The 23388-nt window shown below is 37.2% G+C and overlaps 1 protein-coding gene and 1 long non-coding RNA gene across 7 annotated transcripts; one reads left to right on the forward strand and one right to left on the reverse strand.

Annotated features, from left to right (window-relative positions):
- Positions 1-884: 884 nt before the first annotated feature.
- Positions 885-7496, forward strand: LOC309496341. Of its 2 annotated transcripts, none has more exons than XR_014205118.1 (5): positions 885-1088; positions 1544-1589; positions 2728-2786; positions 4772-4992; positions 7194-7496. It is a non-coding gene; the product is annotated as an uncharacterized lncRNA (long non-coding RNA). The 2 variants fall into 2 exon arrangements; XR_014205119.1 differs by having other exon boundaries at positions 4959-4992.
- Positions 7497-10681: 3185 nt separating this feature from the next.
- On the reverse strand, positions 10682-18386 carry LOC309496554 (uncharacterized protein). 5 transcript variants are annotated; one of them, XM_082166560.1, is made up of 7 exons: positions 18093-18386; positions 15856-15935; positions 15209-15300; positions 12520-12574; positions 11755-12422; positions 11479-11638; positions 10682-11339 (listed from the first exon to the last, which is right to left on the reverse strand). In XM_082166560.1, exons 5-7 carry the CDS (start codon positions 12095-12097, stop codon positions 11054-11056), a joined length of 789 nt encoding a protein of 262 aa, XP_082022686.1. In that variant the 5' UTR covers positions 12098-12422; positions 12520-12574; positions 15209-15300; positions 15856-15935; positions 18093-18386; the 3' UTR covers positions 10682-11053. The 5 variants fall into 5 exon arrangements, with proteins under 5 accessions (XP_082022686.1, XP_082022685.1, XP_082022682.1 ...); XM_082166559.1 differs by lacking the exon at positions 12520-12574 and having other exon boundaries at positions 15209-15777; XM_082166556.1 differs by lacking the exon at positions 12520-12574 and having other exon boundaries at positions 15209-15935; positions 18099-18386.
- Between the last annotated feature and the right edge of the window lie 5002 nt (positions 18387-23388).

The raw sequence follows: 23388 nt of genomic DNA on the forward strand, positions 1-23388 counted from the left end.
GCGTGCATCTTGAGACAAAACAATGGCACTGCCATAAGATATGTTGCTTTCAGGTAATACAGCTCAAACATGCATTTTAGTCTGGGACTACAGGCTTGCCTGTGAAGTGTGAAACCCGGGGTATTATGTTGTAACTTGTATAGAATTATGCCAATGTTACCAAAGTGTTGCGTTAGACAGAGGATCAACTCTAAACCAACAGGTTGTGTACCAGTGCCACAAAGGGTGAAAAGGGATGTTGACATTATTAGGCATAAGAGTGTTTCTAAAGGAAAGGTCAATAATTTGTGAAAGTGTAAAAGGGTCATTATGGGTCACATGAATGTAACTGTCACCACCATGATGCCAATTCCTTAGATTTTCATATAGATCTACATACAGAATTGTATATGAATATATGCAGTGTTTGCTCTGTTTAATATACTGTTTGCTCTATTAAATTGCACTTTATCAGAACAGTGGTAAATAAATATTATATATGGTCAGTTACTGTAAGTTCTTACAGTATTTTTAATCTTTCATTTTTATTGTTGAATTTTTAATCATGCACTGCAATGAAAAAACAATTTAACCAATTGATTAGCCTAAATATAACAGCCAGCCTACAAAAACAACCAAATAAATAGCACACAATATATAATAATAAAAAAATATATATATATATATATTTATATATATATATATATATTTTTATTATATATTATATTATATTTTCATATTTCCCTGTAATTGCAATGTTGCCACACTATTGGCTGTCTCTCCTAGCTGTTTTGAGCATGATTGGTTATTCTCTGTTTATTCTGTCTGTCATCCAGGAATCTAGCCAATGACAACTATGCGCGCCTTTACGAGTCAAGTTTGAATAAACGTCAGTTGAAGTGAGTCGGTGTTTGCTTTGCTGCTGCGCGGGATCTTCAATATTTGCCTATTCTGTGGGTTTTACATCGTTTAAAACATGGATTATTTTTCATCGGACTGCTAAATGTTTATTTTGAGCGAGTTGCTGGGTGTTGCTGGATGTAAATGAAGAACAAACAAGGAATATGGACAAAGAATTTTATCAACGGAAATATTGCAATCTACGGAAGGTAAAACTTTATTTTATACAAATTCTGCTACATCAAGATATAGGCTAGTGTATTAAATTGAGAATCTAAACGCGATTAGAGCAATATTGTTAGTGCATACGGTATTCCAATGTATTAATGTTATGTGCTGCTAGCATGTAACTTGTGTAACTTGTCTAACTTAGTTTATGATAAAATAAACTCAGCATGGGAGCTTACAACGAGTGAACTGAGAATATATATTGTATCTTTAGACAGAAAGGAACTGTCACAGTCTTATACTATAAGAATCTGCAAACTAGGCTTATGAATCTATTGATCGCGGGATGGCTAACCGATCAGTTAAATTAACGAGTCGTAATAATATGTTTTGGAGCTGGTGAGTCAATTTAGCAAGCTTTTGCAAATGTCTCCGTAAGTAAGTAAAACAAATAACTAATATTGATGTGTATGTGTGTGTTTCCTTCATGATCCAGGCATTTGGGGAATAAATATTATCCAGCCACACGATGTTCAGATGCGGTGAGTATTGTCATAAAATACACGTGAAATAGAGGCAGAACATGTGAATCTGCTCAAATGCACTGGTTCAAACCCTCCAGACAAGCTTTATCTTCTTGAGTTTACAGGCCTAGCTGACCCAAAAATAAATGTCTTTCAAAATGAAAGTATAACTTACTTTTGTGAAACACAAGAATTTTGGGAATAAAACAACTGTATGCATTGTTGCCTATGACAAAAATAAAAGGCATTTTTCAAGATATCTTAATTATGGTTCTACATAAGAAACTCATACAATTTCAACATATGGGTGAGTAAGCTACATAATGAGATAACTCTATTTTTTTTTTTTTTTTTTTTTTTTTTGGATGAGCTGTTCTTTTAAAGGATTAGTTCACCTCAAAGTTGAAAATTCTGTCATCATTTACTCAACCTCAAGTTGTTTCAAACCTGTATGAATTTCTTTCTTCTGCTGAACACAAAGAAAGATATTTTGAAGAATGTCTGTAACTTGGGTCCCATTGACTTCCATAGAATTTTTTTTCCCTACTATGGAAGTCAATGGGACCCAAGTCTGTCTGGTTACCGACATTCTTCAAAATATCTTTCTTTGTGTTCAGCAGAAGAAAGAAATTCATACAGGTTTAAAACAACTTGAGGGTGAGTGAATGATGACACAATTTTCAACTTTGAGGTGAACTAATCCTTTAAGGACATTTGCTAAATTAACCATGTTTTTTTATTATAGTGTAGAAACCATGTTTTTATGGTGGATAGTGAGTATAGGAGCAGGCTTCACTGCATATATTAATAAACTTTTAGAGTGCTGGCCTGGATAATTGTAATACGTAAAATAGGAAAGAGGCCGCACTATGCATAAACTTTTATTTGCAAAAATGCGTTTCGGCACGTGGAAACTGATGAAGGCACGCGCCGAAACCTGTTTTTGCAAATAAAAGTTTATGCATAGTGCGGCCTCTTTCCTATTTTACGTATTACAATAATTTATTACCATTTGGTTAGTGTCGCAAAACATTGTTAATTTTTAGTAAGGGTTCTCCAGATTTATATAACACTTATGGAACATTAAAAAATGGTCCTATGTTACGCGATCAATAATCCTATTAAAACTCTTTAAAAAAAAAATATATATTTTTAGATCAAGCATTGGACTTACGGAGCAGAATAGGCACCAACAGAGAAACAAGTCCATCACTAGTAAGTATCCACTGCAGTATCTTCTGGTTACACTTTATTTCGATAGTCCACTTTCACTAACATGTCAACTAACTCTCATTAGAGTATTAGTAGGCTGTAGTAGACAGTCAATAGACTGGTAGGTTAAGTTTAGATGTTAGGATTCGGGTTAGGAGAATAAGTTGACTTGTAGTTGCCAAGTAACTTATAGTCAGTAGAATGTCTGTTAGGGGACCAACAAAACAGAGTGTTAGCAAATATTAAGCAGACAGTCTACTAATACTCTAATGACAGATAGTTGACATGTAGTTGCAAAGTTACTTATAGTTAGTAGAATGTCTAAAGTGGACTATCGAAATAAAGTGTTACCCAGTATTTAAATCCGCAGTCAATTTTAAAGGCACAATGCACTCCGAAATTAAAAAATGATCTCTTTTTTTCTTCTCTCGTGCCATTCTAGATATATATCTGACTTTCTTTCCACAAAGATTTTTTGAAAAATTATCCATTATTGTAAGCCAATATAATGCAAGTGCATACGCCAGAAACTTCATACAGCGTACTCACAGCTTGCTGTGTTGTTCACACAAGATGTTTTCTGCACTTATCATGTGAGCTTTACAATGCTCTTGGACTTTTTCGACCTTCAGCATTTTGGTGTCTATTCACTTGCATTATTTGACACACAAACACAAGAGATGGATAATATTTCTAAAAGTCTAGTTTATTTTTTCTAAAATATGTGTTTTCATCTGAAGAAAGAAAATCATATACCTTTCGGTCGGCATAAGGTAGATAAAATGAAGGGGGAATCAGTTTGCTCTCCTTTACCTAGTATTATTTATAAACATTACATGTGATTTAATAAATGTACAATTAAAGGGGTGTTCGAAGCAAACATCTAAATCCCTTCACAAAGAGCCCTTCCACAAAAGGGTTAGCAAAGGGGGACATGCATCCGATGGTAAATTAACTGAAGTAATTTTATCTTATAGTAATTTTATCTTATATTTATGGTAATGTGACCTAGGATGGCAAGTTCCTGTGTTTCATTTTAAAGTAGATATGGTGGAAGAGTTAAAGGAACACTCCACCGTTTTTTGAAATAGGGCTTATTCACTTTCTTTCCTACATTTAGATAGGTGGGCAAATGCATTTTTGTCTCAGTGCATGCATTGTTTTAGTTTGACAGGGTCGGCGCTAGCTTAGCTTAGCACAATGAATGGAATCCTTTGTTGCCAGCTAGCATGTCCTGAGTAAAAGTGATATAAAAAATTTAAAAAACCCACCTAATTACTTCTTGTGGCCTGCGTATTCACAACAAGTACACATAGTGATGCAGATTAACACTAGGTGATTTCCTAGGCAGATATTGACTTATATATTAAGGACTATATTAGGGGGATGCACAGGCGAAGCACTGCTACTTGGGCGTGATATCTCTGCGCCCATGTAGCAGTGCTTCACCTGTGCTTCCCCCTAATATAGTCCCAAGTCAATATCTGCATAGGAAATCGTCTAGTGTTAATCTGCATCGCTATTTGTACTTGTTGTGAATACGCAGGCCACAAGAAGTAATTAGGTGGTTTTTTTTTTTTTTTATATCACTTTTACTCAGGACATGCTAGCTGGCAACAAAGGATTCCATTCATTATGCTAAGCTAAGCTAGCGCCGACCCTGTCAAACTAAAACAATGCATGCACTGAGACAAAAATGCATTTGCCCACCTATCTAAATGTAGGAAAGAAGGTGAATAAGCCCTATTTCAAAAAACGGTGGAGTGTTCCTTTAAGTTTAACATAGAATAATTGAGTTGTTTGTTTGGGTTTGCTATATTACACACATTTTCATCATACCGAAGTTCCATAGGTAAAACTTTTATTAACAGATGCGTTAATGTAACTACCTGCAGGGTTAAAAGAAAAGACGTCAAGAACACACAAACTTAAGGAACTTTTACACATCAACAATGTACTAAAAACGGAAACGTTTTTTCTTTGTACAGATGACAATGTTATTAAAACGATTACCGTTTGGACAGATCCACTGTGTTAATCTACATGTTCCTTCTTTTGGTGATGCACATTTTTCTATCAGACATAAGTTTTAGATACCAGACAAAACGAATGAAATGTGACCCATGCTAATTAATTCCCCCCTTTTACCTCTCTCTTTTATCTTTCTGTGGCCAGGATCCGTCATTCATCAGAACAGCTACCAAGAGAAGTGAGTATTCGTCCTCTACCTCCTTTGTCTCAATGTTATTTCAACACTATTGGTCTCCAAAGTACTATATGTGTTTATATTAGGGGTGTAAGATTAAGAAAATGTCGATGCAAAAACGATTCACTATATAGGTATTAGGGATGTGCATCTCCATAACTGAGGCCGATACGATACGCATCTCGATGCATAGCCAACGATACAATACATTAATGATACATATAAGCAGCTGCTAGCTACCGATGCAATGCAATACGATTCACTTTTATTACGATCCGGTGCGATTCGATTTCGATTCAACGCATTGCAAAAATATGATGCTATGCAATTCAATATGGTAAAGATAGTTCACTTTTATTTCTTTTGTTCAGACATAGGGCAAATCATAAAGTAGCAAAGTGCCATCTGACTTTTAACACATGGCTCTCTCACAATCAAAAGATTTGGTTTCCACAAAAAAAGCAGGTACTGTAGGCTAACTGACCAGAAAGCAGGTACTGTAGGCTAACTGACCAGAAAGCAGGTGCTGTTATTATGTGCTTCACGGGCCGTTTATCAGTTTGGACCAGTGCAGCGCGAGCCGATCTTGATCAATCGACACTGTTACTACACGGCGCTAAGAGATCCCCACTGAAGTAATAACATCGCTGCGAGATCTATTGAGAAGCATTCATATATCTCTGTTATTAACGGATCAAACAGCGCTGACATGGAAATATTGTGCCATGAATGAACAATCCAGTGTCCACAGATCAGCAACATTCACCATGGATTTACTGTAGTAAAACAAACTGTAACCATGGAAGTTTGGCAGGAATAGTAGGCTATAATGCTTTCAAGTTACATTACGTTGGTTTTATTTTGACATGAATAAAATTACTGCCCTCAAAGTTAATCTGAACTAAAATAAACCTTTGTTTATAACTACAATATTACATTACATTTTTTTTTCAAGAAGCTGTTTTACATGCTTCTAAGAGTCAATTATAGCTTCATCATTCCTCAAAGTAAAAAAAAAAAATCATACTTTATGATGTTACGTTTAATACAAATTAATTTATTTTTTTAATATTAAATCAAGGACATTTCTCTGGCATTTCTTTCTTTTTCCTGTATCGAAAACGTACCGAACCATGACACAAGTGTATCGTATTGAACCGAACCATGAATTTTGTGAACCGTTAACTTACACCCCTAATATGTGTGTGTGTGTGTGTGTGTGTGTGTGTGTGTGTGTGTGTGTGTGTGTCTATATGGGGCTGTTTAAACCTGGCCACTTGATGCGTTTTCTCAGATCGGATAGCTATCTCTTTTATCACAACAATTCCATTTACACCTGGTCACATAAATGTGTTTTTGCAAAATGGATATAAATCAGATCTTCGATTCCCTCGCTATGCAAATTTAATGGCGTTCACGTCACCGAAAGCAACAGATATGAACTGCATTTTATTGATCATCCGTTAAAATGTCTAAATCAAAGACAGCAATAGGAGAGAGCGGCAACAGCCCTGGTAAGATCATTTCGTTTCTTTACTTTTAATGATGATAACTGTGTGTTAAGCATCGGGGACTTACTTTCACTTTAATTTGCGATAGTTTGCACGTTGGCTTGATGAATAACGTTAGATGGTCAGCGGCAATGCGGCAGTAGCGTCGTCATAACTTGCTATAACATGACATATAGCCTAAAACACGCTCTCACAACTTTATTTTAGAGCGTTTTTGGGAGGAGTAAAATTTACATGTGGTTTCAACAACCAGATGCATTTACACTTGTCCAGTTTCTTCTGGAATGCGGCCCAGACCACCTCCTGAAGTGGTGTGAGCAATCAGATTCAAATGCGTCACGAATGCGTTTCGGAGGCCATTTAATCCTGGTCTTTTCAAGATCATATAGCTATCCGATCACTAAAATCGCATGCAGTTGTAAATGGCACCTATATGTGTGTGTGTGTGTGTGTGTGTGTGTGTGTGTGTGTGTGTGTGTGTGTGTGTGTGTGTGTGTGTGTGTGTGTGTGTGTGTGTGTGTGTGGAATGCCTTATATCAGGCTTGATGTAATTTTACTTGATTTGTGATTTATTTCATTTAATTGATTCGAGTACAAAAATTTTCAACTATGTATCTCTGCTATAAGCTAAACCACAACAGTGGCATTTGTATTTATTTATTTAACATGTGGATTTTTTTGCTTTGATTGTAGCTGCTGTCATGAAATGGGACCCAGCTGCAATAGAGGCCCAAATAAAGTCTGTAGCCGATCATCTGAAACTGCTTGCCGCTATAAATGAAGCTTGTGAACCTTATAGCAGCCATATTTTGTTAATTGTTATGTTATTGTTTTAACAACATTTTATAGACTATTTAAAGGGAAATTGTGTTAATTTACAACTTTACTGTTCAGGCTTTTAAGTTGTATTGTGTTAATTTATACTTTAGTCTTCCGGCTGTTAAGTTTTGGTCCAGCAGAACAAAATAGTAATAAAAATATATTTTGAGATTTGAATAGTTGATTTCTTGGAGTGATTAGTTTGTTTTACAGGAAAATGGTAAGCAGTTTATTACAGTTATATTGTTAAGATATACAAATGCAAGTATATACACTACACAGTTATTCAATTGAATATTCAATATTATCAATATTCTTTAAAATCTTATTTAGGTCTATGGTCTGTGTGTCTGCAGTTTCATGACACGACAACCATTAACATTGAGTAACTGGGTTTTTCTCAGTGAGAACTAGCTCCCTCACTGCCACTGTTTTGTAAATATTTGTAAGTAAATATTTTTTAAAGTTGGATCCTTGAAAAATGCACATATAGGATTTCCATGTCAGTATGGGTCTTTAACAGTCTTTGACATTTCTACTACAGAAAACACTTCTAATACAACTTTTATTCTGACTGCCTTTAGATGTCTAACAATTACGTCTTTAGCAAGTCTTTACTTGACATCTATAGAATGTCCAGAAAAGACGTAAAAAAAACTTTCATTCTGGCTCCTGTGAGGACGTCTTCTGGATGTCTAAGAATGACGTCTTTAGCACGTCTTTAATTGACGTCTATACAATGTCCAGAAAAGACGTAAAAAAAACTTTCATTCTGGCTCCTGTGAGGACGTCTTCTGGATGTCTAAGAATGACGTCTTTAGCACGTCTTTAAATGACGTCTATACAATGTCCAGAAAAGACGTATAAAAAACTTTCATTCTGGCTCCTGTGAGGACGTCTTCTGGATGTCTAAGAATGACGTCTTTAGCACGTCTTTAAATGACGTCTATACAATGTCCAGAAAAGACGTATAAAAAACTTTCATTCTGGCTCCTGTGAGGACGTCTTCTGGATGTCTAAGAATGACGTCTTTAGCACGTCTTTAAATGACGTCTATACAATGTCCAGAAAAGACGTATAAAAAACTTTCATTCTGGCTCCTGTGAGGACGTCTTCTGGATGTCTAAGAATGACGTCTTTAGCACGTCTTTAAATGACGTCTATACAATGTCCAGAAAAGACGTATAAAAAACTTTCATTCTGGCTCCTGTGAGGACGTCTTCTGGATGTCTAAGAATGACGTCTTTAGCACGTCTTTAATTGACGTCTATACAATGTCCAGAAAAGACGTAAAAAAAACTTTCATTCTGGCTCCTGTGAGGACGTCTTCTGGATGTCTAAGAATGACGTCTTTTAGACGTCTTCTAGACGACTTTATGCTCGCTGGGTAGGCTCTGAGATCTGGGGCCCATTCTTCGTACGTCGCTAACTCAGTTAGCTGGATTTGATTGTTGGCGATTTGGCATGATCTTGGATTGTTTGGTTCTTTGAAGCTCATCCTGGACTTGCTGTCATAGCAACAGGTCCGTAAGCTTGAACCTGCTCGGGAGCAGCTTATTTCATGTAAACAGGATTAGATCGCGGCTTCATAAGCGGAGCTGATACGGGAAGTCCAGCGCAGCGCGATAGTGCACTTTCTGAGATATATATTTTTTCTCGTGACTCGTGAGATTGTCGTTTACATTATAAATTTTTTGGAAACGCACATTTATTTTCGACTTGTCGGAGTCTGGCTTTAACTACAGCACAAACTGTTTGCATTGCCCTAAGATTATTTGCGAGTGGCTCTTTCCTTTACACTATTGGAGATGCGGAGAACTTGATGGAAAGTGCTGTCTGTCGTGTCATTCGGAGTTTACCTGGCGCTTTTAGGTTTAAAAAACAGTTTTAGGTTTTTTTGTGGCATTTCCAAGCCACTGAAGACCCAATGTTGTAAAACTGTTTTTTTTTAAAGCAGTTTTTTTTTAGGCTATCATAATTTTTTATGAGAATCATGCAATCATGACCATGCGATTACAGTAGCCTATATGTCACTCAGGCTTAAAGGGATACTCCACAATTCTGTCATCATATACTCACCCTCATGTTGTTTCAATCCTTTATGAATTTCTTTCTTCTGCTGAACAGAAAGGAAGATATTTAGAAGAATGTCAGTAACCAGACAGTTTCTGGTCTCATTGACTTCCATAGTAGGAAAAAAATATACTGATGTAAAAAATTGTATATAGTTGTAAATAGTTTGTAAATAGTAAAAAAAAAAAAAAAAAAAAAAAAAATTGGAAATAGTTAATTTTTCCAGTATTTTTCTTTTCATTATTCTTTTCTTTAAGTATTTACTAGTCTTATTTATGTTTCAGTTGCAATTTGTATAGAAAAGGGAAAATGTTTCTGAAAAGTTTGGAAAAAAAGTTCAAATAAAAATCTCTCTCTCTCTCTCTCTCTCTCTCTCTCTCTCTCTCTCTCTCTCTCTCTCTCTCTCTCTCTCTCTCTCTCTCTCTCTCTCTCTCTCTCTCTCTCTATGTGTGTTGTTCAAGCAACTAAGTGACCTTTGGGAATCACCAATGAACAAGTGTGTCTCCTAGTGGCCATTTGTGGTGTGCCAACTGAAAGTCTCACAGAAACCTCTTTTTTTTTTAGATATCAAGCTGAAAATTTAAACACAACTCATTTAGTTGAAAATCATTTTTAGTCTGAAACATATATATATATATAATAAAACAAATATTACTGCACATTTTCATAACAATAAACTTAAATAACTTTTAGAAACATAAATTTTTATTATTATTATTCCACTTCAACAATAATCCTCCAAGTTTCTTCTTTCAAAATACACCAACCTTATGTCTGTATTCCAAAGCCTTCATGAATTACAGCAGTTTAAGTTTGTATAGTGCATTTTCATGTCTATGCGCCAAAATGGGGGTGACAGACAGTTAATAAAAGTGACACCTTAAAATAAAAAGATTTTGTTTTAGACAGAGATATATTTTTGCTGTGGTCAATAACACACAAGTGTGGTCTATCAATACTAAGTGGTATTTTGTACAAATGTCGAATGACTTCAGTATAATTTCACTTTGAACATAAGTTGCACATTGTTACTTTCGACCCCGTCACACACAGGTGGGTCAAAAGTAACACACCAATACAAGCTAGATTTTTTTTGTGTTACTCTTGTTTTCATTAAATATACCTGACTATGACTTTGTTAATATGTAACTGCAAGCATATTTTGTCCTTTATCTTGGCAAAAAAAATATTAAATTACATTTTCATTTTAAATGTCAGTTTCATCAAATGTTTCAAAAATAACCAGACAGTAAAAACTTGATTTGTTTAGAATATTTTTTATTGGCAATGTCAATCCATTTTATAAAACATTCAACAGTATGAACAATATGAAAATTAAATATGAAAATTAAACTAAATTAGCATAAATTCTCAAAATAATCTAACAGTAGTCATGTTTCCATCCAGCTGTTTTTATGCGTAAATTCAAAATGTGCATAAAAACATCTGGGTGGAAACACGGCAAATTCATAGGTGGAGGTGGAAAAGCTAAGGTATGGCTAACCTAAATGTGAGGGTGACATACCGAAATCACATGTTCCTCGAGTGAATCCTAGAAACAAAAACAGCAAAGAAATGCCACCATAACTTGGATGGAAACCTGACTTGTGTAAACAGTTATTAACAGTGCAAACAAAAAGGAACATAAAAAAGGCATTAGCCTACTCATATATCATAAAGATATAATGTTCTGCACCCTCAGTGCATGCCTCATGTGACCAGAGCTGGTAAAAGAGACACTGAACCCACACTTCCCCAGGCAAGGATGAGCTGAATGTTTCCTTACACACAAGACATTCCTCATCCTTGTCCGAGGAAACTGTGGGTGCAGTGTTTTCGATGGTGAGGAGCCTTTTCTTTGGAGCAGACGGCTTCTTCTGGATCCTCTTCTGTTGCTCCTCCTCCAGAGCTGCCCTCACCGGAGAGTCCGTGAGGATCGCCGTTGACCTGCAACATTCAAAGTGAGAAAAATGATTGTCAACATTTGTATAAATTTACAGGCAGTTACTGCTCATCCTCTGTCCACATGATAGCAGCATGCATAAAGAAATCACTCAGGAAAAAGCAGAAACCAAACGCCACTCACCTCCTTTTGCCTCTCCGTTTTGTGTCCTTTCTTGGAACAGCCTTAGGAAAGGGACGTACAGCTTCTGGGATAAATGCCTGGACAGAAGTCCTGGAATTCAGGCCTAGACTAGTCTGCCTTACCTCAAGCATACCTCTTTCCCCTTCTTCAGAGGGGACAGCTTAATCAGCGGACACAGAAACAAATAACATTAATATCATGTGCACAATTCTATTTTAGTTATTATTTTACTAAAATCCTTCAGGATTAACCAAGTTCTATCTTATTTTATCTTACCTGAACAGACAGCTGGGTGGTCAGGGATGGCAGACTCTAAACTGGTGTCCCTTGAACCAGCAGGATACTCTGGCAGGAGTCCTCCCGCAAACAGGCTCTGGCTGTATGGGTGTGTGTTGGAATGTGGTGTGGGAGCACATGGTACTTGTGAAGGAACTGGGTGGTCAGTGACATAGGCAGGTGAGAAGTCTTGCTCCTCAAAAATATCTGGGTTGAAGGGGCAGATGCCAGTGCACACAAAGTCAGATGTGATGTTGTTGGGTGTTGCTGCTCGTGGCAGAGCTGTGGCCACTAGGTTTGGAATGTCATATATGGTCAAAGTTTTTCCACGATGTGTTCTCATCTAGTGATCTGCTGCTGTGTTTACATATCGCTTCAGTGGACCGAAGACACTCCTGTCGAGCGGCTGGAGACGATGTGAGCAGTGGGGTGGGAAAGATAGTAGGACTATCCCATTTAACCGACAAAAGTCAATTGCTGCTACAGAAAGGTGTGACCAATGATTGTCGAGGAGGAGCAGCACCTTCGACTCCAGGTTCACACGGGTGTGTCTGGCAAAGTGCTGGAGAAAGGCAAGAAAGTATACATCCTGCATCCACCCTGAACTATTAGCAGAACCAGTAGAGCCGATGGGACCATTCCTAACAAAGTGGTCCTGGAACTTCTTCCTGGGAAAGATGAAGAATGAGGGCATTAACCTTGTGCATTAACAGCAAATGCAATAGTGACCAATGTCCCCCTCTCCCCAGAGGTCACTGCACCGACCTGGCTTCCCCTTGGTGGTGCTTAATTTTATCTGGCACCTGGACCGTTGTGGTACCTAAAATTTAATTATAAACTTTGATGAGCTTTCATGAACATTGAGTGTTTATATACCTAGATGTGTGTGTATTGTTAGTGTTTGTATATGTGACCCCGCCTGTGAAACCCCGGCTAAAGTCGCAGAATCTAATTATGAGTTAACGAGCGTCAAAGTAGTCATAGCCATAAAAATGACAAAAATAGTCCATGTGTGTTTATTGCTGTAAATGATAGATTATACCAATGGTTTTGAGATGCAATACTTACTTTTTCATTTATAACATGATAAATACTGAAATTAATGATTTTATTGACACTACGTTATACTTTTGCGCAAAAAAAAAAAACAAACAAAAAAAAACGGACGTGGGCTTCCTAAACATTGATTTCAATCGTCTCTGGGTTTATTTTGCGCAACAACACTGCTGATTCGTATATCATTCGGTTCAGGAACTTCTTTTCTGTGTCTTTTCTATTAGAAAGAGTAAAAACAGACTTTAATATCAATCCGCGAGTGCTGGTAACTAGGTCAACACAATAGCGAGAGATTTAAGCCGGGTTTAGATGTGTGTGGTGATTTTTTCTTGTCATAGCCAATATTTTAAGAACTGCTTATTTGTTTTGTAGCTTAGTATTCTGCCAATAATATTACATTTATTTTAAGGACATTTTTTGGCCTGCTACGTGTTATTTGCTGGATGGTAACGTTAATGCGTTGTTTTGACATCTGGCATGGCCATGGCTTTGCCGGCGACACCAAAGTATGAGCAGGAACGGAAAATAGCTGCTTGCTTAAACAGCTTGCTTGATATTAATCTCGGTGGAATTGCCCCAAATTATGATTTAACTGGTTTTATTGCGGATTATTTTCTGGAGGATGATTGTGATGATGAACAGGACACATTCTTTGACGAAACTGACGAGGAATTTGACGGTAAGTTTTTGTTATTCTTTTTTTTTGCTAAAATGTAAATGTATACTGTCAGTGTCCAGCCAATGTAATGCTAACACATATCTGTGATGCAAAAATAGTGGATTTAAATGTTTATTACATTTGTTGATTGGGATTGAGTCAGTTTAAATTAATTACGTTTATGGCATGATGTTTATTTGTTTCATTACACTCTGAATTGAAGTCTGCTACCACCTATAGGCTGTTTCTTGTTCCTATGCCCTCCCCTCAATTAATCAGATCCAGTCTGACTAAACTGAAAAAAATATTTTCTAATATTTTCATATAAAATGCTTCATTATACATTTTAAATGTGGAATTAAACCCACTTCCCGTTCTTGCATGTTATGCAGTCATGTTTTTAGGTATCTTGCTTTGAATTGAAAAAAAAAATTATCTTTGCTTTTTCAGGCAGTGACCAACATGATGAGGAGGACAAGCCAGTTTTGGTGATTGAACCCCAAGCTATTTGTCTGGCGAACATGAAGAGGGAACACCAGTAAGAAGAATTTGCTTCGAATGCTGGAAGTCCAGATGTGAAACTGAAAATCAGTTTCTCTTGCAACTGCAAGTATTTCAATGGGGAAAAGTGTTCTTTATTTTTCAAGGAGGGAGAGTTGCTGTCACTCAGGATTTTATTTTGCATCTAGACAATTTTAGAATGTGTAAAAAGTTTGAGACTGACCTGTTAAAGGGATAGATCACCCAAAAATTATTTACTCATACAGGATTGGAATAACATGAGGGTGAGTATAAGTTTCTTGCTTCTGTTTAAAAAAAAAAAAAGATATTTTAAAGAATGTTGGTAACCAGACAGTTGGCGTGCGGCACCCATGGAAGTCAATGTGTGCCGTCAACTGTCTGGTTACAAACATTCTTTAAAATATCTTATTTTGTGTTCAGCAGAAGAAAGAAACTCATACGGGTTTGGAACAACATCAGGGTGAGTAAATGACAGAATTGTAGTTTTTGGGTAAACTATCCCTTGAATTTTTTTTTTTTTTTTTACTCCAGATTTACTCAATGTTACACCGTGGGCCAGCAAGAGAATGATAATTTCAGAGAATGAGAAATGTTATGTTATTTAATTGATATATTATTGACATTTCACTGATATTACATTTTACTAAAAGTTATACAAATCACTCCACTGAATTGACATGGTAATTGTTGCTACGATCAAGCTCTTGTGGTTCCCCCATTCGTTTCAATGTTTTTATGCTTTTAGCTTTTTGGACATGCACATCATAATAAATAGACCTGTTTTACAAAACGTTAAGAATTTTTCCACTGATGTGTCATATATCACTAAAAAGGGGAGAATCTCAGCTTTAATGTGTTATAAGGCACATATGCAGGATAACTATGTGTGGCAACCACAGGGACAAAGGACACTATATGTTAGATGTTTTAATTTAGACTACGCCACCCTGGGAATTTCACCCAGAGAATATTACCCGCGCACAGGTTCCCCACTAATGACAGAAAAGCATGGAGACACATGTTTATACAAAATTACAAAAAGGGTTTTATTATAATTTATAATAAAAATACATACACAGGAAAAAGGGAACAAGCTTCAATCAGTCAAATACAAATACAATGTTCACAAAAAAAGAAAACTGCGGCCTTGCAGAAGGTACGTTTACACACACACACACACACACACACACACACACACACACACACACACACACACACACAGTGAAATAATCAGTCACGGCACACGTTGTAGACCCCACCACCAAAGATAGGAGGGAAAATGATTTCCTAAGTCAAAAGGGCCGCAGCTCCTGAAAAAGAACACACACTCCACACCACACACACATACCACGCAGAGAAGAAAAGATTAATCAGAGGTACAAGCTAATAGGTGGATGGCCAATACTCATCCACCTAAAGGCCTTAATCTTCAACCCTAAGGCCCAATCGAATAAAGAAAACAATTAAAGAAAACAAATTCAAGGATTTTTTGTGTTTTTTTTCACATAAATCAACACTTCAACTGAATAAACAATAAGAAAAGAATATCAATTCACAAACATTATATTCACCAAGAAAAACAAATCAAAACATGAAAAGTTATACAAAAGAAAGATAAATTTGAGGTCTTATAATAAGATGGGCAAAATCTCCTTTGAGAAAGTGTGTGTAAGCAGAAAATATGAAGATGATGTAATGAAGCACAGCCGTATCAAAACATTGTATCAGCAGAGTGTCAAACTGGCCTATGACAAAACAGCGGTGACATTGCACGAACTGTAGTTCTCCTGAAATTCACACAATTGGTTAAGACAATCCATATATGCACATACACATTTTAAAAGGAGAAATTAGATGTGACCTACCGTAGCTGCGGGGCCAAGCACCCAAAAGGACATCCCCTCAATAGTTTAACGCAGTCGTCATTTACGCACCAACGAACGAACTAACAAAACAAATGCAGGAGAGTTGCCATCTAACCAGGGGCCTGTTTCAATAAGGAGGTTCAACCAACTCTGAGTTAAAACTTGAACTCTGAGTTGACTTACCCTGAGATGGGAAACTCTGAGTTTTTGGTTTCAGAACAGCTGAAATGAGTTAGTTCAATCAACTCTGAGTTGACTGACTCTGAGTTAAGCGCGTGCACCACAACTATAAAAAGCCATTATCAATGGAGCGCAGATATTATGAGTCACCATGACAACAGTGCCGCCAGACAAAAAGAGGTCTTCATATTTCTCACCAGCAGAACTTGATGTGCTTCTGCAAGCATATGGAGAGTACGAACATTATTTCGTTTATAAGTTATAAGTTTACATTTTAATTACTGTTATACAGTGATAGGTGTAATTAATTACCAAGTCATCTAAATACTGTAATTTAATTAAAGGGATTACTCTTAATTCTTCTGTAATTTAAAGTTAAATCTGATGTAATTGTATTAGACTATAGAACAATTCTGTATAGGCTATTTAACATACATTTTTAAAAGTTATATTTTTAATGTAACCATCTCCCTCTACACACTTTGGTCAATTCAAGAATAATTCATGCAATTGTATTTTGTTTATTTGAAAGCATTAAAAGTGCAGTTTCTTGTCCCTCCTTGTATTGTTCAAGTGTTTAAGGTTGACGTGGGATTTAGTAATTAGTAATAAGTAGACCAATAATTTCTAAAGATAGTCATTATTACATTAATCTAATTACACTGCTGAAGATGTCATTTGTAGTTAGTAATACAAGTAACTTACTCAACTGTTATAATATCAGAGGTGAAACTGGAAGAACAATATGTTATTCAACCTAATTTTAATTGTCATGTAGGTACAATCCTGCAGGTATTAAAAGAACATGGCAGCAGCTGAAAATTAAATATAAAAATATAATTCAGTCAAGTAAGGCTTGAGCATATGTAGGTGTAGGCTACCTGACTTTACATTTGACATATTAAATAACTAAATAGCATCCCAGTGTCTAGCAGTGCAGCAGCATTTTTGGCTGAGGGAATTCCTGGAGGGACTTCAGAGCCAGTCACTCCCAAAGATCCAAGGGACTTCATAAAATGTAAGAGGTTTACATATGTGTTATTTTTTATATAGGCTATTTTTGATATTTCCATGTATTTTACTCTGGGTTGGGTTTTTTGTTGGTCCCAATAGATTCTGATGGTAATATCTGTCTTTTGGAGCCTCCTGTCCCAACAGAACCCCAGGCAGTTGTAAGTCACCTACTCAATACACCAGAAATTATGACAAATAGTGTTATAAAGTGTACTCAAACAAATGCTCATCTTCACAGGACGATGGGGATAAAGAGTTTCTGCTGCCACAGAGAGGCCCACAGCGGTAATGTTAACATTATGTGTCTACACATCAAACAATCTATACATTCACATTTTTTCACATTTTTATGTGGAGTAGACTATAGAATCTAAGTTTAAATCTAAGTATAAACGGGTATTCTTATCTCTCCCCCCGCCCCCAGAGTGTGGAAGAACAGCAGGAGGACGGTCCATCAACTTCTGGTGCACAGATGAACACAGTTCAGTGATTTTCAGTAAATGCCACAGTTTAATTCTGTAGAATTTGTTCACAACTACATTATGTAACTCTAATTTACTACTGTATTTTCAGTTGCCAGTTAAGGAGTTTTATAGACTTCATCTTATAAAAAATAAAATAAAATAAAAACAGCAATAAAAATAGCAATATTTTATTTATTAATAAAACATTCATTTTATTAATAAAAATGTACTGAAAGAATGAATGAGGTGTTTAAACACCACTTCCTCTTTAAAAAGGGGAGGAGACCGAAATAAACTCTGGGTTTTAACGAAGAAAACCTGCTCCTGACCAGGTTAGGTTCACAGAGTAAGTCACCATGGTAACTGACTCTGAGTATAAGTTACCTCTCTTTCAGAAACAGGCTTGACTTACTCTGCTTTCTCAGGTTTAACATACCTCCCATTCTGAAACAGAAAACTCAGAGTTTCCCTCATTTCAGGGTTAACATACTCAGAGTTTTCACTTAACCTCCTTTCTGAAACAGGCCCCAGTTGCTACACTTTAATAAGGCGACAACAATAAATTAAAACCGGTCATACCCGCACCTGAAGTCCACAGACGCCCGCACAACAGCCATCCAAGTGACGCAAAAAAAAAAACACGTTGGTAATGAAATGCAAATGGGAAGTTGTTGTCCGTCCGGAACAGTCACAACCGCGTGCAGCAAACAATAAGGCAAGAGTTCCCAAAAGACGCGCTGGGAGCAGTAACAGCAGCGTGCAACATGAAGCAGACAAGCGAGCGTTCAGAAGACGCAGACGTCGAGCCTAAATGCCAGCGCAGGTGAATGACGTCACATGACTTAGGAATAAGGACAAATGGGCTTTCAGATCATTATGCCACATATGGATCAAATGTGTTGCAGTTTTAACAAATAACTTATTTTTAAATTGGAATTTCTCAAAAATATGATTTTCTGAGCCCAGTTTTAGCAAATCTTTGACATGGCCTTACTCAGTCAATATTAAAGATATCAAGGTTATATTTTCACAGAATGTTCTTTACATTGTGTAGGATGATTTTATGTAGAAAACATTGAATCACAAAAAAATGACTTTAGCTGGGTTTTCACAGGCAGGGTCACATATAGTTACATATTTATTTACATTATTGTTTTATTATCTCTATCTCTATATAATAAATGAATTAATACATTTGTATGTTTTATTATAGCTAGGTGTATGTGTGTGTGTGCGTGTGTAGTGTTTTTATATAATTACATGTTTATTCACCTCATAGTTTTATAATCTGTATTTATCTGTATAGGCTACAGTATGTATTTATTATCACAGGCTATAGTTTATAAAATTATAAAAGATTTGTCCCATGTATTTTGAACCACTGAATCATTGTAACTTTTTTTAGTTTTAATGATTTGTAAACTTTACCTGTTTCATCCACGTTCCAAATGTCCTTTGCTTCAAAACGTTCGCGGAGAAGAACTGTCTGCAAGTTCTTAAAAAAAGAGGACACATTTGTTTTGTTGAAGCTAGTGGAACGGGACATGCTGGTGGCTTGGGGTCTACGAATAGATAATGTCTTGTTTCTTTCAAGGAAGGAGGTGAGCCAGTCCTTTCCCGCCATCTTGGTGGCATCCCATCCACTCGGATATCTGCTGGCCAACTCGTATGCAAATCTGCGCACCTATAACAGTACATTTCAAAAAAAGAAAAAAAAATGTAGAGGGAGATTGATTATGACATGATTAAGATAAAATAAAACTTTACTGATCCTGCACTGGGATTTTTGGGACAGCCATCACCATGGTAACCCGGGACGGAACCACAATCGCCGTCCCCGCGCAACAGGGCCACACCGGGCGGCACGTCACCATGGTTACAGATGGCAAAGAGATGCATTTTTCCTTCCTTTCCAAGTATCAACAAGGACGTATTTGCGTTCAGCTTGTTCACCTGCTCAATTTGTACAGTCGCTCTCGTGCTACAGTGGTATCGTGACAAGAACATCGCCGGATCGGATGATCTGGGTATGTATTATTGCTTGTGTCTATATATAACCTATTAGTTACTAATTTGACTTTGTTGTCGATTGATTAGATGATCGATTTTTATTGATTTTCCACTATGGCAGGATGTTTATAGCCTGACTACGTCAGACTTCGTACTTCCGCTCAATTTCAGTTCGCTTCAGTACTCAGTCTGAGATAGCGACCTGTCTATCAGTTTTCCTCCGGCCTGAAAACAGCCGGCCAATCAACGAACAGAGGGCGGGCTGAGAGCCGTGACGTAGACGCTGATTGTACCGTGGATGCGTAGATTTACTTCACATAATCTGCAAAAGTCGTTCACAGCCATGTTCACTCCGGTATTTCGCTCGATGGTTTTGTTTTCGCATCATAGGATGTGTTGTGGAAGTTAGATGCGGCTGAGCATGCGCATAACACACGTCATAACCAAACGTTATGTGATTGGCTTACGGGTAACCAATGATTTTAAACTTCAGACAAGTTTAGACCCCTGATAGTGCTGCACGATTAATCATATCGCAATCGTAATCGCGATGTCAAGCCTATGCGATTATATGACACAAAATGCTGCGATTTTATATTAAATAAACAAATTAGGACTGTTAACGCAATTAACGCAGCATCTGTTATTTTTTGTCATCCTTTGGCTAGTGTTACATGATCCCGCTCTTATCATGCGAATGCTTTAAACCAATGTGCGTGTGAATGTCCTGACTGAAAGACGCGCGCCAGTATCATGCGCATGCACAGACCGCGCGCCAGAATACAGTTCTCTTTCGCGCTTGAACGAACAATAACACACACAATTATGCCAAAATGTCGTTTGTCGAGTATCTTCATAACATAAGAGCAGTCTTATGATGGACATAAAGAGTTGTGACTCGTGCGAGAATGAGGCGCGTGTGAGATCCGCGTATCTGTCAACAGCGGCTGCTCTTAAAGGACCAGCATCCAATAATACTCTGTCAGTAAAGTTAATCAAAGAACAAAGGGAACAGAGAAAATTACTCACTGCTCTTGACTAAAGAACTTGTGTAGCTTTAATAAGGATTAGTCTATATATAATTTCTAATTTATGCAGCGCAGACTGTTTGATTTATCCAATTTCTGTATATGTCCTACCTGTTAGACAGGAAGGGCACAGGTAAATATGACATTTATTATGGGTTTATGTGAGGATTGTTTGAAGTTCACTTAAATTAAAAGCTGTTATATTTTTTGAAGCCTAATAAATGTTTTAAAAAAATTGATAGCTTTCAATAATGATGGAATCACTGTAATGTTGGATGGCTATAATTAATGTTTAAAGGGGGAGGGGGGAGGGGGGGGGGGGGGGGGGGGGGTCAATGGCTTATTGATCATTATAGGTGTTATCAATCATTTAGTTGTTATTGCTAGTTTGAGTTGAGAAATACACATTTCAGAATTATCACTAATCTGTGTGTGTATTTGCTTTAGAACCAAACAAGTTGACTCATGAAACCATTTGTTTATTATATCGCAATCGCATATCGCAATCGCAATATTTACCTCAATAATCACAATATGACATTTTCCCCAAAGAGTATGACGGTAGTAATCTTTACTCATTACCATTGACAGCAACATTGCCCAGCACCATTGCTCTAAAAGTGGCTCCGTGTATCATCAGCCTATATTTATTTATAGACTAAATTATTTCAGGAAGATATAAAAATGTTTCTATAGCCGCTAAAGAAAATACTGTTGTACCAGTACTGTGGTTACTACCCACAGAGTGGTGTTTACTCGCGCAGCACTTCTGTGCCTGTCTGTTCACATGAGGAGCTCAGTGACCCCGTGGATCCAATATGTTTAATGGCAGCGCAGACATGGAAAGTATTAAAACTTTCTAAGCTATAGCAAGTGTTATTCCATTCTGCGCTCGCGCACCTCTGCTCTAGTTTTCAACCTTTCTGAAGAGCGGATAGACATGGATAGTCAAACATGTAAATATGAATATATTTTTTGATATGGATTCTTACATTCTAATGAAAATTTTCCATTATTCTTGATTTCCAGCATACACAGACTCATGGCCAAGCTAGCACTGAACAGCCCTGAATTAAAGTCTGTCGAAGAGGGGGTCAAGAATCGGTTTAAATGGAGCTGGTTGCTGGAGACTGTCCAAGTTGAGGGAAACACTTTCTCACTCAATTGCTTGAGCAAAATTAGAGAACCAGGCAAAGCTATTTGCAACATTTGCAACCACCCTATTAACTATGGCACAAGTGGGAAGATTGCACTCCGGAAACATATGATGCATCCAAAACATGTGAAACTGTGGAAGATCCAACAGCAGAACATGCACATTGAGATCATACGAGCTGATAACATCATTGTTGCGGCTCCGCACAACAACTCGGCGCAACCCAGATCAATTCCTCCTCTATGCAACCGTGTTGCTCAGGATCAAGTAAGTGTTTTCTGATTTTGTAGTAACTATTTTTCAGTTTACAATGTTTGAAACAGGTGTTTATTAACTTAGACATAACTAGAGGTGGGCTGAATTTAAACAAATCTACCAATTTGCTATCAAAAGCAGCAAATAAGATTGCTTCCAATGGGGAGAATACTCAAAAACAAATACTCCTACTACTCCTTTAAAATAATGGTTTTGACTACATTATAATCAGTGAAGATGATATTATAAACCTGTTACTTAAATTATTAAAAATGATTTTAGTTAGGATGTATGGTGTTTAATCAAATTCTGTTTTTCAGGCACTCATTCTTGGATTTATTGCTGAGAATTCTCTTCCCCTGTCAGTCACGTCTGGGATTATTAAATTGGCTCAAGAGTTGGCCAAAGATCCAAAAGCACTTGCTGAACTGTAAATGGACAGGACATCTGCCTCATACAAGCTCACCCATGGTGTGAAGAAGACTATCCTGGATGAAGTACTTGAGGAAATCAGAAGTGTCCCCTTCTCCCTCAACATTGATGAGGCCACAAGCAAGACAAACAAAAGAGTATTAGGTGTGCTTGTTAGCTACTGGTCCGAGAAACACGAGAGGATGGTTGTCCAACACCTTGCAGCTTTGGAGCTCATATCTGTAACGGCAGAATCTCTCTTCAGTGCACTGGATGGGCTTTTTGAAAGGATGAATCTCCCATGGGATAATCTGGTGTCAATTCTCATGGACTCCTGTGCTGTTATGAGGGGCTCTAAAAATGGCTTGGAAAAGAAGATCAGAGACCGCCGTGCCCCTCATCTCCTCGACATCGATGGTGACTCATGTCACCACCTTCATAATGCCAGCAAGAAATTGTGCTGTCCTTTTGAGCGTTGGGTTGAGTCTTTGCTGTCAGACCTGCACACAGACCACAAATGGTCAGCTGACATGAAAGATGGCCTCAGAGAAATTTGCAGCATATTTGGAATCCATTTCTTGCGGCCAGAGTGCTATATTCCACACCGGTGGCTCTCAGTCTTGGATGTCAGTCTGGAAACATTGCGAATGTAGGATGCACTGGTCATGTTTTACTATGCCTTCCTGAGCAATGAAGATAAGTGTACATACAAGGACATTGTCAGTGCCATTCTACAGAAGCGTGAAGTACAGGAAACAGGCAGGGCCCGGATCAAGGAGTTGTGGAAGGAGTTGGGGAACAGGTCCAAGAACTTCACAAACTAGGGGAAGATGATTTGCAAGAAGGTGAGAAAAACGCCCTAGACATCAGCTGAAGCTGTATTGGTGGGGGGAGTGGGCAAAATGTAAAAATTCAAACATTACATTTACTTATTGGTTATTATCATTATTATTAATAAGATTATTATTATAGAGAATTGTAGCGATGGAGCAGTGGATATGACACTTGCCTTTGA

The sequence above is a fragment of the Leuciscus leuciscus genome (genome assembly GCF_965113295.1).
Source record: "Leuciscus leuciscus genome assembly, chromosome: 4".
Taxonomy (NCBI): Eukaryota; Metazoa; Chordata; class Actinopteri; order Cypriniformes; family Leuciscidae; genus Leuciscus; species Leuciscus leuciscus.

Excerpts from the sequence above, each read along its gene's own strand:
- LOC309496554 (XM_082166556.1), bottom strand. The coding sequence starts at position 12,097 with ATGAGAACACATCGTGGAAAAACTTTGACCATATATGACATTCCAAAC. Across the intron at positions 11,639-11,754 it reads CCACCCAGCTGTCTGTTCAG|CTGTCCCCTCTGAAGAAGGG; the intron begins GTAAGATAAAAT and ends CCGCTGATTAAG. Across the intron at positions 11,340-11,478 it reads AAACGGAGAGGCAAAAGGAG|GTCAACGGCGATCCTCACGG; the intron begins GTGAGTGGCGTT and ends TGAATGTTGCAG.